We start from the raw sequence: 13,290 nt of genomic DNA, 5'->3' as shown, positions 1-13,290 counted from the left end.
TAAACTTTGGTACAACCTATCTCGTAACATGGGCCATTGACAACTATGAAAAGCATAGGATTAAACATAAGATTAAATAAACTGAGGCACTAGCCACCTCGAACAAATATGCTGTCATACTTTCTCTTGCAGGTGTGTTTGAAATGCTTATCACACTTCCCACTTAACACATAGGATTTATTGTTGAAAGAGAAAGTGGTCATTATGCAAATACACACCTGCAACAAAGCAGGTGATCCTTATGATATGGTTAGATAGCAAAAACTAGTTTTACATTTGCTGAAATGACCGCTATAAACTTTACATGTAGTCTTTGGCTGGTCTCTTATATTTCATTCTTTGCAGACACTTTAAATCCCTTGTCTGACATTTTAAATCCACCATGTAGATTCCAATACACATCACACAGAGGGAGCTCCTATAAAATGCCTGCCCTTTCTTGTTTGCATGGCAAAAAGGGAATAGTAAATCCAGCAATTGGAGGAGATAATCACCACTGTGTGAAAAAGAGTTCAATCCACATTTTTTTTCTAACTGAGCTTCAACTGTTTGCCTAATAATTTTACATTACCTGTTGAGCTCATAAATCGCTTCCAATACACATTTGGCATTAAAGGGTTTTCTTTCTATTAGACTGGACATCAGACATGAAAGAAAGCACTTTCTAATCTAGGGGCCCTCACTGCAGTGCACCACCAGAAGATTGTATTTATCATTAATGCTTAACAGACCTTAACACATATCACTTAAATCCATGAAAATAATGAGCAGGTGATTCAGAACTTCATTCAAAATTTTGGGTAGAGTACTTCTGTGGTGACAGCAACAGTCAAAGTTCATGCTTGCTTTGTAAGTCCTGATTCCAAAAGTAGATGGTTGTATTAGATAACTCTGTTTCTATTCCTTCAGAATACACAAAAATGCTTTATGTCTTATCTCTTCCCTGGAAAATGGGCTATGAAGGTCTTTTTGTAGCCATAACTAAGGATTGGGTATTTCATCCTGCATTAGATTGGTTAAAAGAAAATAATATTCAGGGGAGGTTATTTCACAGGGTTTGAGACATCTAATACAGGTGCAATTCAAGATTGCAACTTTGCATTTCAATAATGCTGTTTGGGCTATCCAAATAAATCCTGCTACTTTCACACAATACAAAATTCTCTCATGGAAGACACGTTCCCTCCCTTTTTAAAACTTAAATTATTTGCTTACAGGGCAGCTGGGCATGCTACAAAGTGCATTGCTGGTGTGACTGAAGCCACCTGCCATCTTATTTTGCCCAGAGGCACTCTCTACATTTATGCAAATGTGTGTTGTGAGTCTGTGTTCTGTGTCCTTTAATACTCTAGCCATGCTCCTGCAAGTGCAAACAGGTGATGATTATGGTCAGGTGGTGGTGGGGATTCTTGTGAGGGCACAATTGCCATGTAAGGGATCTCTCTAGGACTAGGTCATGACCAATTATGTTTTACAATGTATCAAGACAGAAACATAAGAAACATAAGAAACAACAGGATCGTGGCTAGTGTGTGTACTGTACACTGCTTCTCAAACCACTGGTGGGAGCACACTTGATGCAGAGTAAATGAGAGTGTGGAAGAACAAGTGTTGGCGAAGGAAAATCAGCATGGCCTGCAAAAGCAAGTCCTGCCTCTCTAAAACCTTTTAGGGTGTCAACAATCATGTGTGGATAGGTTGACAGTGTACACCTGGATGCTCTAATGCTCCTGTGTAAACATAATGGGATAAGAGTACAGAGTAACTGACTAAAGAGCAGGAAGCAGAGAGTAGTCATAAATTGACAGTTCTCATATTGAAAGGTTGTAAGAAGTCAAGTCCCTCTGAGGATCCTTATTTGGACTGAAACTTTCTAACTTGTTCATAGATGACCTGGAGTTTGGGGAGAACAGTGAAGTAGCTAAATCTATAGAAAACACCATATTATTTAGAGCAATAAAAAGTATTGAAAAGAGCTCTGAAAGGATCTTTCCAAACTAGATGAAAGGGCACCAAAATGGCAAATTCAATTCAATGTAAACAAGTGTAAAGTAATGCACATTGGGGAAAGGGGGTGAACCTAACTTCACATATACACTGTTGTGGTCCAGCCTAACCTAGTTCACAGGGTTGTAAGGTAAGGTTACCAGACGTCCCCGTTTCCCGGGGACAGTCCCCGGATTTACAAATAAGTCCCCTGACAAAATCCATTGAAGTTGAAAAGTGTCCCCTGATTCATTGAAAAAAAATCTGGTAACCTTATATAATGTAAGGATATAATAAGGAAAGAGAGAACAATATAATAATAAACAGGAAGCTGAAGCAACTATGAGGAAAGGTTTTCAGTTTAGCAACAAGTGAAATAAGGAGGAAACATAATAGAGGTTTTTCAAAATTATGGTTGGTGTGGAAAAAGTAGGTAAGTTTGTCTTCCTCTTTCATAACAGCAGGATCTTCCAATGAAGCGGAGCGGTGGAAGATTCAGGACAAACTGAAGCACTTCTACATACAGAGCATAGTTATCAGAGTTAAGAAATTCTGTGTGATCCATGTAGCACTGAGCATGTTGGCTATCTATGTGAGCACCATAGATCTGCACCCGGCAGAAAGGCAGTTTAGTTGCTCTCAACACTGGTATATATGGCTGGCTTGGTGGCCGCTGTCCTGGAAACATGAAGCTCCTGACGTACAACATGCTCACCTGTCACATGCGAGGAGTGAGGCCCGGTGGAGGATTCCCCCTTCGTATCCAGGCCACAGAAGTGAAAGTGAACAATGTATAGATTTCAGCCGGGAGTTCACAGCGCTGATGGTACCTAAGGTGGAATGGGCAGCTTTGATAGAGGCAGCGGAGAGTTTGGGTCACCGATCAGACCTGCCACCTGAGCCCATCCCTGACTTCGAGAGCAATGAGGCTTTCCTTCGAAAGGTCCATCATGTGCTGATGGAGGTGGAAGTGGTGGAAGGTGTGCTGAAATGTCCAGATATGGGTGTGAGTTTCCCATAACTAAAAGGATGCCTAACATGTTGCTGAGCAAAGAGGAGACATGAGCTGGTTTGTGTCAATGGAGCTTTGAGAAGCAAGCCTTGCGGGTGAGGGGCGGGTGGGATAAGTTCCTGTGGAAAGCCCAGCACCCTTATTTTTCTGTTGGGAGAAGGAGATGCTCTGAATATAATATTGGGTTGCTTTTTTGTGCATGTAAAGAAATGCAAGTTCTTGGACGGACGGATGGACACACACACTGGTATATATCTCCATTGATATCCACAAGACTTTGCATGAGGTTTTCTGGGTTATGAAGCAGGATCTAATATCAATCTTATTAATAACTGCAATTGATGTGATTTATAAATGCTAAGTGGTCCAAGAATTATTCCCAACCCTCTCACCCTGCCCAGTTTATGTATTTACTGCACAAAAAAGGTGTCCCAGTACATAATGTTGCCATGTCTTTTCCTTCATGGAGATTGGGCAGACAACAACACAATGACTGGAGGAAACCTGAGTTGTTTAGCGGCACAGAGAGCTTTGGGAACGTGTAGAGAGTCTTCTAAATATTTCTGTTTTAAGTTCAAATGCACTGGAAGGTGTCACTATAGCTTGAATGTATCAAAGGGGATGTAACACTTTCAAGCTCCCTGCCTCACTTCTGCTTGTGGAATTTGTAATGCCAGTGGGATCAGACTTGCTATATAAAGCCACCACATTAGATCGCTTTCCCATTCAGGCAGCTCGAAACCTTGCAGAGCTGTCTCTTCTTCCCCAAGAACAGCTTGTGCCGAGGAGAGAGAAAGAGAGAGAGATTTAGGGGCTCTTCTACCCACTGATAGCTAGGCAAAGGATGGCTGTGAATCTCAGATGCTTGGTAAGCTGTGCTCTCATCATAGCTGCCACCGCGAATGGATTTACTCAGAAAGGACTCAAACAGATATTGCTGGATAAATTAGGGCTTCCTGAGGTCCCTGCTCTTCAGAGGACAGACATGGAAAATCTGGTCATTCCAGAAAATATAAGGAATAAATACATGTCTATGCTGAAGCGCCGCCGAGAGAAGCGGAGAGCAATGCCAAGTCTAGCTGGAATCCTGAGAGGAATTCCCGGCAATGCAGGTAAACTTTGCTGTTATCGTCACAAGTAACTAAGAGCAAGTCAGCCCTAAACTGAAATCTGCATATGGTCTAGAATTTTATAGATTCGGGCTGTGTAATAACTATTATGCAGATCACTGTAACTATCTCTGATAAATGCAGACCTAAATTTATACCCAAATATTAATTTTTCAGCTTAAGTCTCTCTCTATATACAAAACATTTGTCCTAAATGTGACAATAAGGTGGTGCAATAGACTTGTTTAACAATTGAAGCAGGACAGGATTGGTTTCAGGGAATGTATACCTCTTGAGTAAGTTTCTCATGCTTCATGTTATTATGTATTATATTGCAAGTGGTATTCATACAGTTAATCTGCTATTAGAAATTCACTGGATTAATGCATCTCTTTCCTGAAGGGCAGCACAATCTTAAGTGTGCTTACTCCAAAATTTGCTGAGTCCAAAGGACATATTCTCAAGTAACAATGCAATCCTATCCATACCTACGAAGAAATAAGCCATACTAAGTTCAATGAGGCTTGCAAGGGAAGTAGGTGTAGAATTGCCCACTCCTTAGCCTTCTTACTGTATCTGTACTTCCTGTATCTATTTTCTTACATGTATATTCCATCTTTCTTCCATGATGGAACCAAAGGCACTGTACATGTAGCTTTCAAGCTACATGACACCCATCCAGGCATTGACCAGACCAAAAATGTTTGCTTCAGCAATGTACCGGGGGGGGGGGGGAGAGACGACTGAAGGTTTAAAATAGGCATTAGGTGGGGGAAATGACTATATACTGTATGGTAGCTGGTTTAACCATTAACTCACAGTGGCTCTTAAGTACATAGGGAACCTCTTATTTATAGGTTCCATCCACATGGTGAGTTGTATTGTTTCTCAGCAACCAAGGGAGAGTGAGGAGTGTGTGGCACAATTCAACTCACTATGCTAGTGACTATGTAGCACATGGTTACTTAGTGTATTATCTAGCACAATTCTCTCTTTTTTTAATGAAGAAAGGCACCAGAAGCACCTTTATATGATCTCTGTTTCTGTTTTATGTACTAACCTCGCAATGCAGAAAGTATTGCAATCAGAGTAATTTGGGGGAGCGGCGGGGGTAAACAGTTGCCTTTCCCACTGATTCCTGCTGTGTAGTTGACACAGTCCATACTAGCGCATGTTTCCATCACCAGGAGGGTGGGAGAGAAGAACAGTGTGGGATGAAGTTGCAGAGGAACAGTAGAGAGTGGATTCACACCGAGTACCAATCTGCCATATCTTCAGAACTTATCTTCAGACACGAAATCTCATACCAATGACAAACTTAGTTGGTCTCTAAGGTGCTACTGGAAGGATTTTTTCTATTTTGTTTCGACTACGCCAGACCAACACGGCTACCTACCTGTATTCAGAACTGGTGTCCAGTAAGTAACGTAATTGCAACGTGACTTCATAGCTTTTGCAGACAACTCCTTCCAGTGCTAAACTATTCTTAAGAAGATTTTCCTCATGCATAACTTCAAACCTTTTTTTCTGTTATTTTAAAATAACAGCCTGCATTTATACAGAACCAAAATACAAAATGTCCCAAACTGGAAAAACAACCTATTAAACTGTCTTTCTCTTTATCCACTGGGTTGCACATGAAGGAGATATGATTGATCTATCACAGGAATGAGGAACTTGTGACCAACCAGATGTTATTGGACTGACCAGTGGACCAGCTGGCTGGGGCTGAAGGGAGTTGGGGCCCATAATATCCAGTGGGTCAGATGATTCCTTTCCCTATTCTGGTGTAACATAAAAGGAAAGTCTTTTTTTTTAAGTGACAGATGAAAACAATGATGAATATAAGTATTTCTGTTGTTTCTAAATGCATACAGATATTCCTGGAGACATTCTCTATTCGGACACCACCCGTCAGAAACTTATCTTTGACATGGAAGGCAGGATACCAGCAAACAGCGAAGTCACCATGGCTGAGCTGAAGCTTTTCAAAAAGCCCCTGGAGAGGAAACACCTGCCCAGCAAGCCATCCCATCGGCCAGTCATGAATGCCAGGGTGAGCGTGTACTGGGTGCAGCCCCAAGAGAATGGCACCAACCGGACCTCTTTGATTGATTCCAGGTATGAAGGAGGAGTCTAATCTAATGACTCAGGAAAGGTGGACTTGAATAGAACCACACTCAGCAGTGCTGTTTCAAGGGCAGAGGGGGCAAGCTTTCTCTCAGACATATGCACGGTTTTCAGAATGTCTTCATTACAGAGTTTCCCAGATCAGATCATTTATTAAGATGATCATCATAATTGTTATTTTCTTGAAGAGCTTGTCAGCCTAATCTGTTGCTTTGCAATTACAAGAGCAGGGTTTACCTGTTTACCTCATTGGCAGGCATACATCTTAATGCACCCTGGGGGGTGTATAAAGAATTGTTACTTATAAGGGAAGCCTTTATGCAGAAGTTCAGATCAAGAACCTGCAGTCTAGGCTTTGACAGCATTTCTAACCGAAATGAATTGTATTTTGCCTTTTAAACTGAGGTGCCTTTTATCCACCCAAGTTCAGAATGCAATATGTGAATCGGCTCTGAGATCAAGCAAAAGTCCTTTTAGTTCAGTTCCTTGTTTGAAAATAGATATTGTATTCTCACTCATTCCAACATTTTTCTTTCAATTTCAGTCTGTTATTCTGGAATAAGGAAGCTAGTAGATATCTCCCCCTATATGTGTTTTTATTCTAGGTTCTCTCTTCACTATTAACCCATTTTTGTCCATTTAGGTTAGTTCCACTTATGGAGTCTGGCTGGAGGAATTTCGATGTCACCCAGGCAGTACATTTTTGGCTGAAGACCAAGATGCAGGGGCCGATGCTCCTGGAGATCTGGATTGAAGGAGAAAGATTAGGCAGCTATGCCTCTGAAATGGCCAAGAGTGTGCGCTTTACTTCTCAGGATCCTTCGGACAAAGCACTGGGCAAGCCTGAGTTGGTGCTTTATACCCTTAACCTGGAAGACTATGGGTAAGTTTCAAAGTTTAATAATATTGGTGACCAGGGAGTTTTATTTCTGTCCTTTAATACAGTCATACCTCGGGTTGAGTATGCTGCGGGCTGCGTACTTTCGGGTTGTGTACTTGGCGGACCTGGAAGTGTTTACTTCCGGGTTCCGCCCCGCACGCATGCGCAGAAGTGCTCTACCAGCGCTTTGCACATGTGCAAAAGTGCTGCAGACGGCACCCCGAAATGGATTAAGTACTTAACCCGAGTTACCACCATACTGAAGACAAACTCAGGCACAATTTAGATAGCCCTTAAACCCAATCCAAACCACATTTTCTCAAAAGTAAGCTCAATTGATTTTGCTCAGTATTGCAGTCCTACAGCATGACAATAGGCATGTTTACTTTCCTCGCTGTGTTTAGTGGGAATAACTCTCAGGTAAGTTTAGGATTGAGGGACCCAGGTGGCTCTGTGGGTTAAACCACTGAGCCTAGGGCTTGCTGATCAGAAGGTCAGCGGTTCGAATCCCTGTGGCGGGGTGAGCTCCCGTTGCTCTGTCCCAGCCCCTGCAACCTAGCAGTTCGAAAGCACATCAAAATGCAAGTAGATAAATAGGAACTGCTACAGCGGGAAGGTAAACGGTGTTTCCGTGTGCTGCTCTGGTTCGCCAGAAGTGGCTTTGTCATGCTGGCCACATGACCTGGAAACTATACGCCGGCTCCCTCGGCCAATAATGCGAGATGAGCGCGCAACCCCAGAGTCGGTCACGACTGGACCTAATGGTCAGGGGTCCCTTTACCTTTAAGTTTAGGATTACCTCTCTGCTTACTTCCATCTAGAATTGGGTTTCACAATGTGTACTTTTAGAACTGATCTTGAGATAGTCATCCACCTCGCATTGCTTTTAAAAGATGCAATGGTTGCATTGGATATACAGCTATCTATACTGTGGTACACAGAAATCCCGACATTCAACTAATTTTTTTCCAAAAGCTGCTGATTACTGCTACATTCTTGCAGTATACTGGAGACAAACAATCACACAAACCATTATGAGAGAGAGAGAGAGAAGGTTAGGCTGCAATCCTAACCCATTTGGGAGTAAGCTGCATTGAATTCAATAGGACTTACATTGGAGTAAACATGGTTAGGATTGTGTTGCAAGTGAATCTCTCTCACACACACACTCAAAGAATAGGTGAAACAAATTATGTTTGGTTCATTAAACCAGTGCCCAATGTTTTATCAGGGAGAAATGCAGACTTTATCGTTGCTAAACCGTGTGATGCAGTGGATAGAGTGGACCAGGGAGTCCAGGGTTCAAATCCCTGCTCACCAAGAGACCACTTCACATAGTTGTTATGAAGATACGATGTATGAAGCCATGTGGGAATATATCATGTATGGGTATGCCTAGAAAGGGTAATAAACAATCAAACCCATACCGACACTTAAACACTAGAAGAATAAGCATGTTTGCACCAGTTCTAACATTTGCAAGCTCCAGATTGTCTCTAGCTCAGGTCTTTCCCCATCTCAGACATAAAGCTATCTGCTTTTCGGCAGGGGACCTGGGGATTGTGAAGGAGGAACCCTGACTGAAAAGACCAGCTGCTGCCGCCAGGAACATTACATCAATTTCCGAGAGCTGACCTGGACACAGTATTGGATTATCGAGCCAGCAGGCTACCAGGCTTACCACTGTGTGGGTGGCTGCCGGCAACCCAAGAACTTGCTGCGCCATTTTGGCTACGGGGAGAGAACCTGTGCTGTGCTGGAGAGCTCTCCGCTGCCCATGATGTATCTTGTCAAGAAGGGAAACTACACTGAAATTGAGGTGGCAGAGTTCCCTAATATGATTGTAGAAAAATGTGGCTGCATCATGGACAATATAGCAGCGGTCTAACCACACACCAAACACAGAATGGCAGAAAGGCAAGAGGTAGCTTGTTGCAGGGTGCTCTTTCCCTAGTTCAACCAGAAAACTGAGTTCTCCTAACTCTGACCACATATCACCCGTGGCACACTGAATTCGGTTGCTGGTCTTCTTAATACATTTCAACAATAATTTGGTTCCTCTCCTGTCATAGGTATACAATCTTGCAGTCGCAAATGCAGGTTATTCCAATCTGGATGGAATTTTGCCACGTATAACTTGTATGTCTGCCTTTCATGGCCATGATGGCTGTGTTCTGCCTCCACTGTTGCTGGGAATCTCAAGTGGGAAGAATGCTGTTGCACCTAGGCCCTGCTTGTGGGCTTCTCACAGGTATCTGGTTGGCCACTGTGAGAACAGGATGCTGGACTAAATTGGCCTTTGGTCTTACTGGGTACTTAAATTCTATTTACTGAGGGTTTGTTTGTTTGTTTGTTGCTGGCCTATCATTTTCCATGGTGGGGCAGCAAAGTAGGATATAATCCCAAATTCAGTGTGTGATAGCAGTTTGTTAATGATAGTTGAAAGCTGTCAGCACCAGAGATAGATTGCTGGAGTAGATGGATTTTTCACCGATCCTTCGTGACAGCTCTTCTGTTCTTACTAACAAAACATCCATCAAAACAAGGGATAGGCCTAGGCACCTGTATTATGAGAGGACAGCATCCTACAAGAAGCACTTTGAGATGAATTGCATGTGCCTCCAAGCAGAGTCCTACAGCACCTCTTGCAGGATCCCTGTGGGTAAAGGCTAAGCCCTTGGTATCAGGGATGGAGGACAGGTTTACCTTCACTTGCAACAGTGCGGTGTAACTTTCTCCCATGGCAGTGAATTGCTGCAATTCACTACTGTGGAGAAAAAGTAAAGGGATGTACCGTATTGAGGGTAGAGGTTTTCAAGCTTTTGGAGTGCACGGCTACCTTGACCAAACCCATTCTTTCTGCGGCACTCCTGTGGGGCTCAGGAGCCCAGTTATGTCACCCCTTGCCTGCCAAGCTGAAAGCCTCTCACCCTTTTTCAAACACCCTCCCTTTTGCAGTGTTCCCTCAGCCTCTTCTCCTCTCGCCTCTCCTTGGGAGTCCTCCAGGCAGCTGCCACAGCCACCCCAATCTCTGAGCTGCCTCAGCTCCTGGCAACCAGCACCATTTGCCTGGGGAGCTTGTAGCCAGGGCTGCTGCAACAAACAGCTGTGCTAGCCCACTGAAACCAAAAGAGTATTAAAAGTGTGTCACCTTTCCTGGATCACACCCATGGAAAGTTTTGCATTTCCCAGCTGCACTGATTTTAATGGGAGAGTAAAGTGTGTAGTTAAATATCTCCAGTTTGAAATCAATGGGTCAGCTTTGACTGGATTGAGGCCATCTATAGACATTGATTTGACTATTCAGTTCAACTTGCTCCCAGACCATGACCAACATTCTGTCCTTTACTATCTTAGGAATCATAAAAAGCACTTACCTATTAATAATATAGAATCCATATATATTCTCTGTCCTTATTTGCTATCTTCATCAGAAGGCTGATCTATGTACCTTATGGGTTAAAAAGTGAGGCAGAAACCCTGTAATAAGTGGGACTTGTGTGTAAGGATGCTTGCTCCATATGCTTGCAGGATCTCATCCTTTTTTATTTGTAACATACAACTAATGTGATTGATGAGTTTCCCCTGAATTTTGTACATCTTGACATACTAGGGAAAACAATAAAATATACCATAAATACAGTGGATTATTTTATTTGAATCTTTAAAAATATGCACACAAACAATTACTGATTTATAATCTGGGTAATGTAGTCTGTTTTGAATGGGGCTTCCAAGGCTTTAAAATATCCTATTTAAAACAAAAAAAAATAAAAACAAGAAAAGAGCTAAAATCTAATCTTTGTAAGGGACTGAAAACAGATGGTGTATGTGCAAACAGAGTAAGTCTGTGGAACTGGCTGTAATTCACTTACCTGAGAGTAAGTTCTATTGAACCCAGAGGAACTTACTTCTGAGTAGACATGCCTACGATGTGTAAAACTCGTGTAAGAAAAGTGGTGGTGGAGAGGCTGCAGAAAATTTACTTATTTCGAGTATTGCATTTATATCTCATCTTTGCTCCATTGAGCTCAATGTGACTCCCCATTTGAGCCTCACAACAACCCTGTGAGGCAGGTTAGGCTGAGAAAGTTACTGTTACAAGGTCACCCAGTGAGCTTGATGGTTGAGAGGAGATCTGAACCCTGATCTCTGGTCCTAGCCCTTTAAACACTGCACCACACTGTCTCTCCAAAGCATAAAGTAATTTGATATTCGCCTATATTCTTGTCACAAGTAGCACGCTTACATTTAGGCAATTACAGAATGCATTGCACCATCTCCACATCCAGTTGTAATCTGGGATCAAAGGAGTGGCAAAACATTTCCTTATAACCTCATTATGACTGTAGAAAAGTTTTCTATGATGCTATTTGGTGTCATGCAAAGAAATCGGAAGTTGGCAACGGATTGGGCAAGAGAACAGTATCAGGCTGTTTTTATATGCGACAACTGCAGCAAGAGTATTACTGGCACAGAAATGGAACCAGGAAGAACTACTGAAGAAGGAGGAATGGCAGATTAAACGAATGGACTATGCAGAATTGGATAGGATGACAGGGAGAATTCCAAACCAGCAGCACCAGAAATTCTTGAAAGATTGGACTAAATATGCGAGTTATTTGAAAGACAATTGTAATCAACTGACTATGCTTGTAGGACTACAAGAAGTTTTGTAAGGAGAACTATATGAAATATTGCAGAAAAGATTTATAAGAATGGGTTTTAAGTTATGGATTATTAAAAGTAATAGGTCAGGATAATAAATGTAAGATTAAGAGATGAGGTTTGAAAATCATTAGATGTGGCTGATGGAAGTCTCAGGCTAAAATAGCCAAAATGTTGTATAAGATGAGATGAGATGATATGTTCTGTTTGGAAAGTATATGTAAAAACTAATAAAAATATATATTAAAAAGAGAGAGAACAGTATCAGGTGCCAACTTCACAAGTGTTCAATAGAACAAATCATGTGAAAATTGGCCTGTGCCACATCCTTTGAATGCAAAGTACCAAGACCTGAAATTGTTGACACTAGATATGTGTCTTGTTGAGCAGATCCAGCACCCACTATATCTTCATTTTGGTATTTTTGATAGCAATGAGTGGGGAGGGGGAGGGGGAGGGGATGAACAGAGGAACACAGGAAGCTGTCTGATAATAAATCCAGTATTGACTGGCAGGTAGGGGATTTTCCCAGCCTTACCTGGAGGTCATGAGAATTCGACTAGGGCGATTTGCATCCCAAAGCAGATGCTGTCCCACAGACCAGGCTATGACTAAAGTATATGCCATTACTGAGTAGGATTCTGCCTTTTTTAGCATTAGGAACTTCAGTTCCAAAGTTCCAGGAGTAGTGTGAAAGCTGTGGGTAACAAAAAGAAACCTTAATAATGGACACCCACCCAGGACAAGGCAGCCAATTATAATCCTCAAGTCATACAGTACATCACAAAGACAACACAAAGGTGGGAGCTCCATTCTGATTGGTTTCCACATACCTTTAAATCTGGACACTCTATACAGTATCTAAGTTTAAAATGTAAAGATTAGATTATTCATTGCATTCACACTTTTTGTTTTGTTTTGTGTGTTGTTGTTTTTGTTCAGGAACCTTTATTCCATTCAGGAGACATGCTGCATTTTGAACCTTGGTCAATCTTACTAAAAGATTGTTTATTAATGCAAACAAGCATTTTCTTTAAAGAGAACATTAAAAAGGTTGGATTCTTAGGTTTTGCAAGGGACCTCACAACATGTAGAGGCTCACCCTTCCTTCTGTTGAACAGGAAGGAAAGACTAGAAGATTATATAGGGGGTGGTATTCAAATAAATATTTGCACAAGTGCATGGCAAATGCAACTTGAAAAATGTGGCCTGGGGGGTGCATTTTACTTCTAGCAATTATCCCAACCTCACTTTCTCCTCCGCTCCCTTAAAAAAAAAATCTGTGCCTTTGCCTGTGACATCTTGCTGTATCTGCCTAAATTATAGGTGAACAGTCTTGCCGCTTAGACATTTTTTTATTTGAGTGATGAGGAACTCTTCCAGGAGAAGACAAAACATTGTCACTACATACTGTCAGGTTACATTAGACTCCCTAGTTAGGCGCTGCTAAAAATAGAATCCCAAAGGATAAAAACTTCCTCACTCTAAACATAGCATGAATAGAA

The 13,290-nt window shown here is 41.9% G+C and overlaps 1 protein-coding gene and 1 pseudogene across 1 annotated transcript; both read left to right on the top strand.

Annotated features, from left to right (window-relative positions):
* The first annotated feature begins 2,615 nt into the window (after positions 1 to 2,615).
* LOC118083223 (multifunctional methyltransferase subunit TRM112-like protein) lies at positions 2,616 to 3,237 on the top strand (annotated as a pseudogene).
* A 204-nt stretch (positions 3,238 to 3,441) lies between these two features.
* LOC118083222 (left-right determination factor 2-like) lies at positions 3,442 to 10,736 on the top strand. The gene is made up of 4 exons (XM_035111447.2): positions 3,442 to 4,110; positions 5,985 to 6,228; positions 6,881 to 7,120; positions 8,666 to 10,736. The coding sequence occupies exons 1-4, from the start codon at positions 3,843 to 3,845 to the stop codon at positions 9,003 to 9,005; spliced, it is 1,092 nt and encodes a 363-aa protein (XP_034967338.1). The 5' UTR covers positions 3,442 to 3,842; the 3' UTR covers positions 9,006 to 10,736.
* The last annotated feature ends 2,554 nt before the right edge of the window (positions 10,737 to 13,290 follow it).

The sequence above is a fragment of the Zootoca vivipara genome, chromosome 3 (assembly GCF_963506605.1).
Source record: "Zootoca vivipara chromosome 3, rZooViv1.1, whole genome shotgun sequence".
NCBI lineage: Eukaryota > Metazoa > Chordata > Lepidosauria > Squamata > Lacertidae > Zootoca > Zootoca vivipara.
The sequence above is the reverse complement of the archived record's forward strand: the minus strand, read 5'-3'. Positions and strand labels throughout refer to the sequence as shown.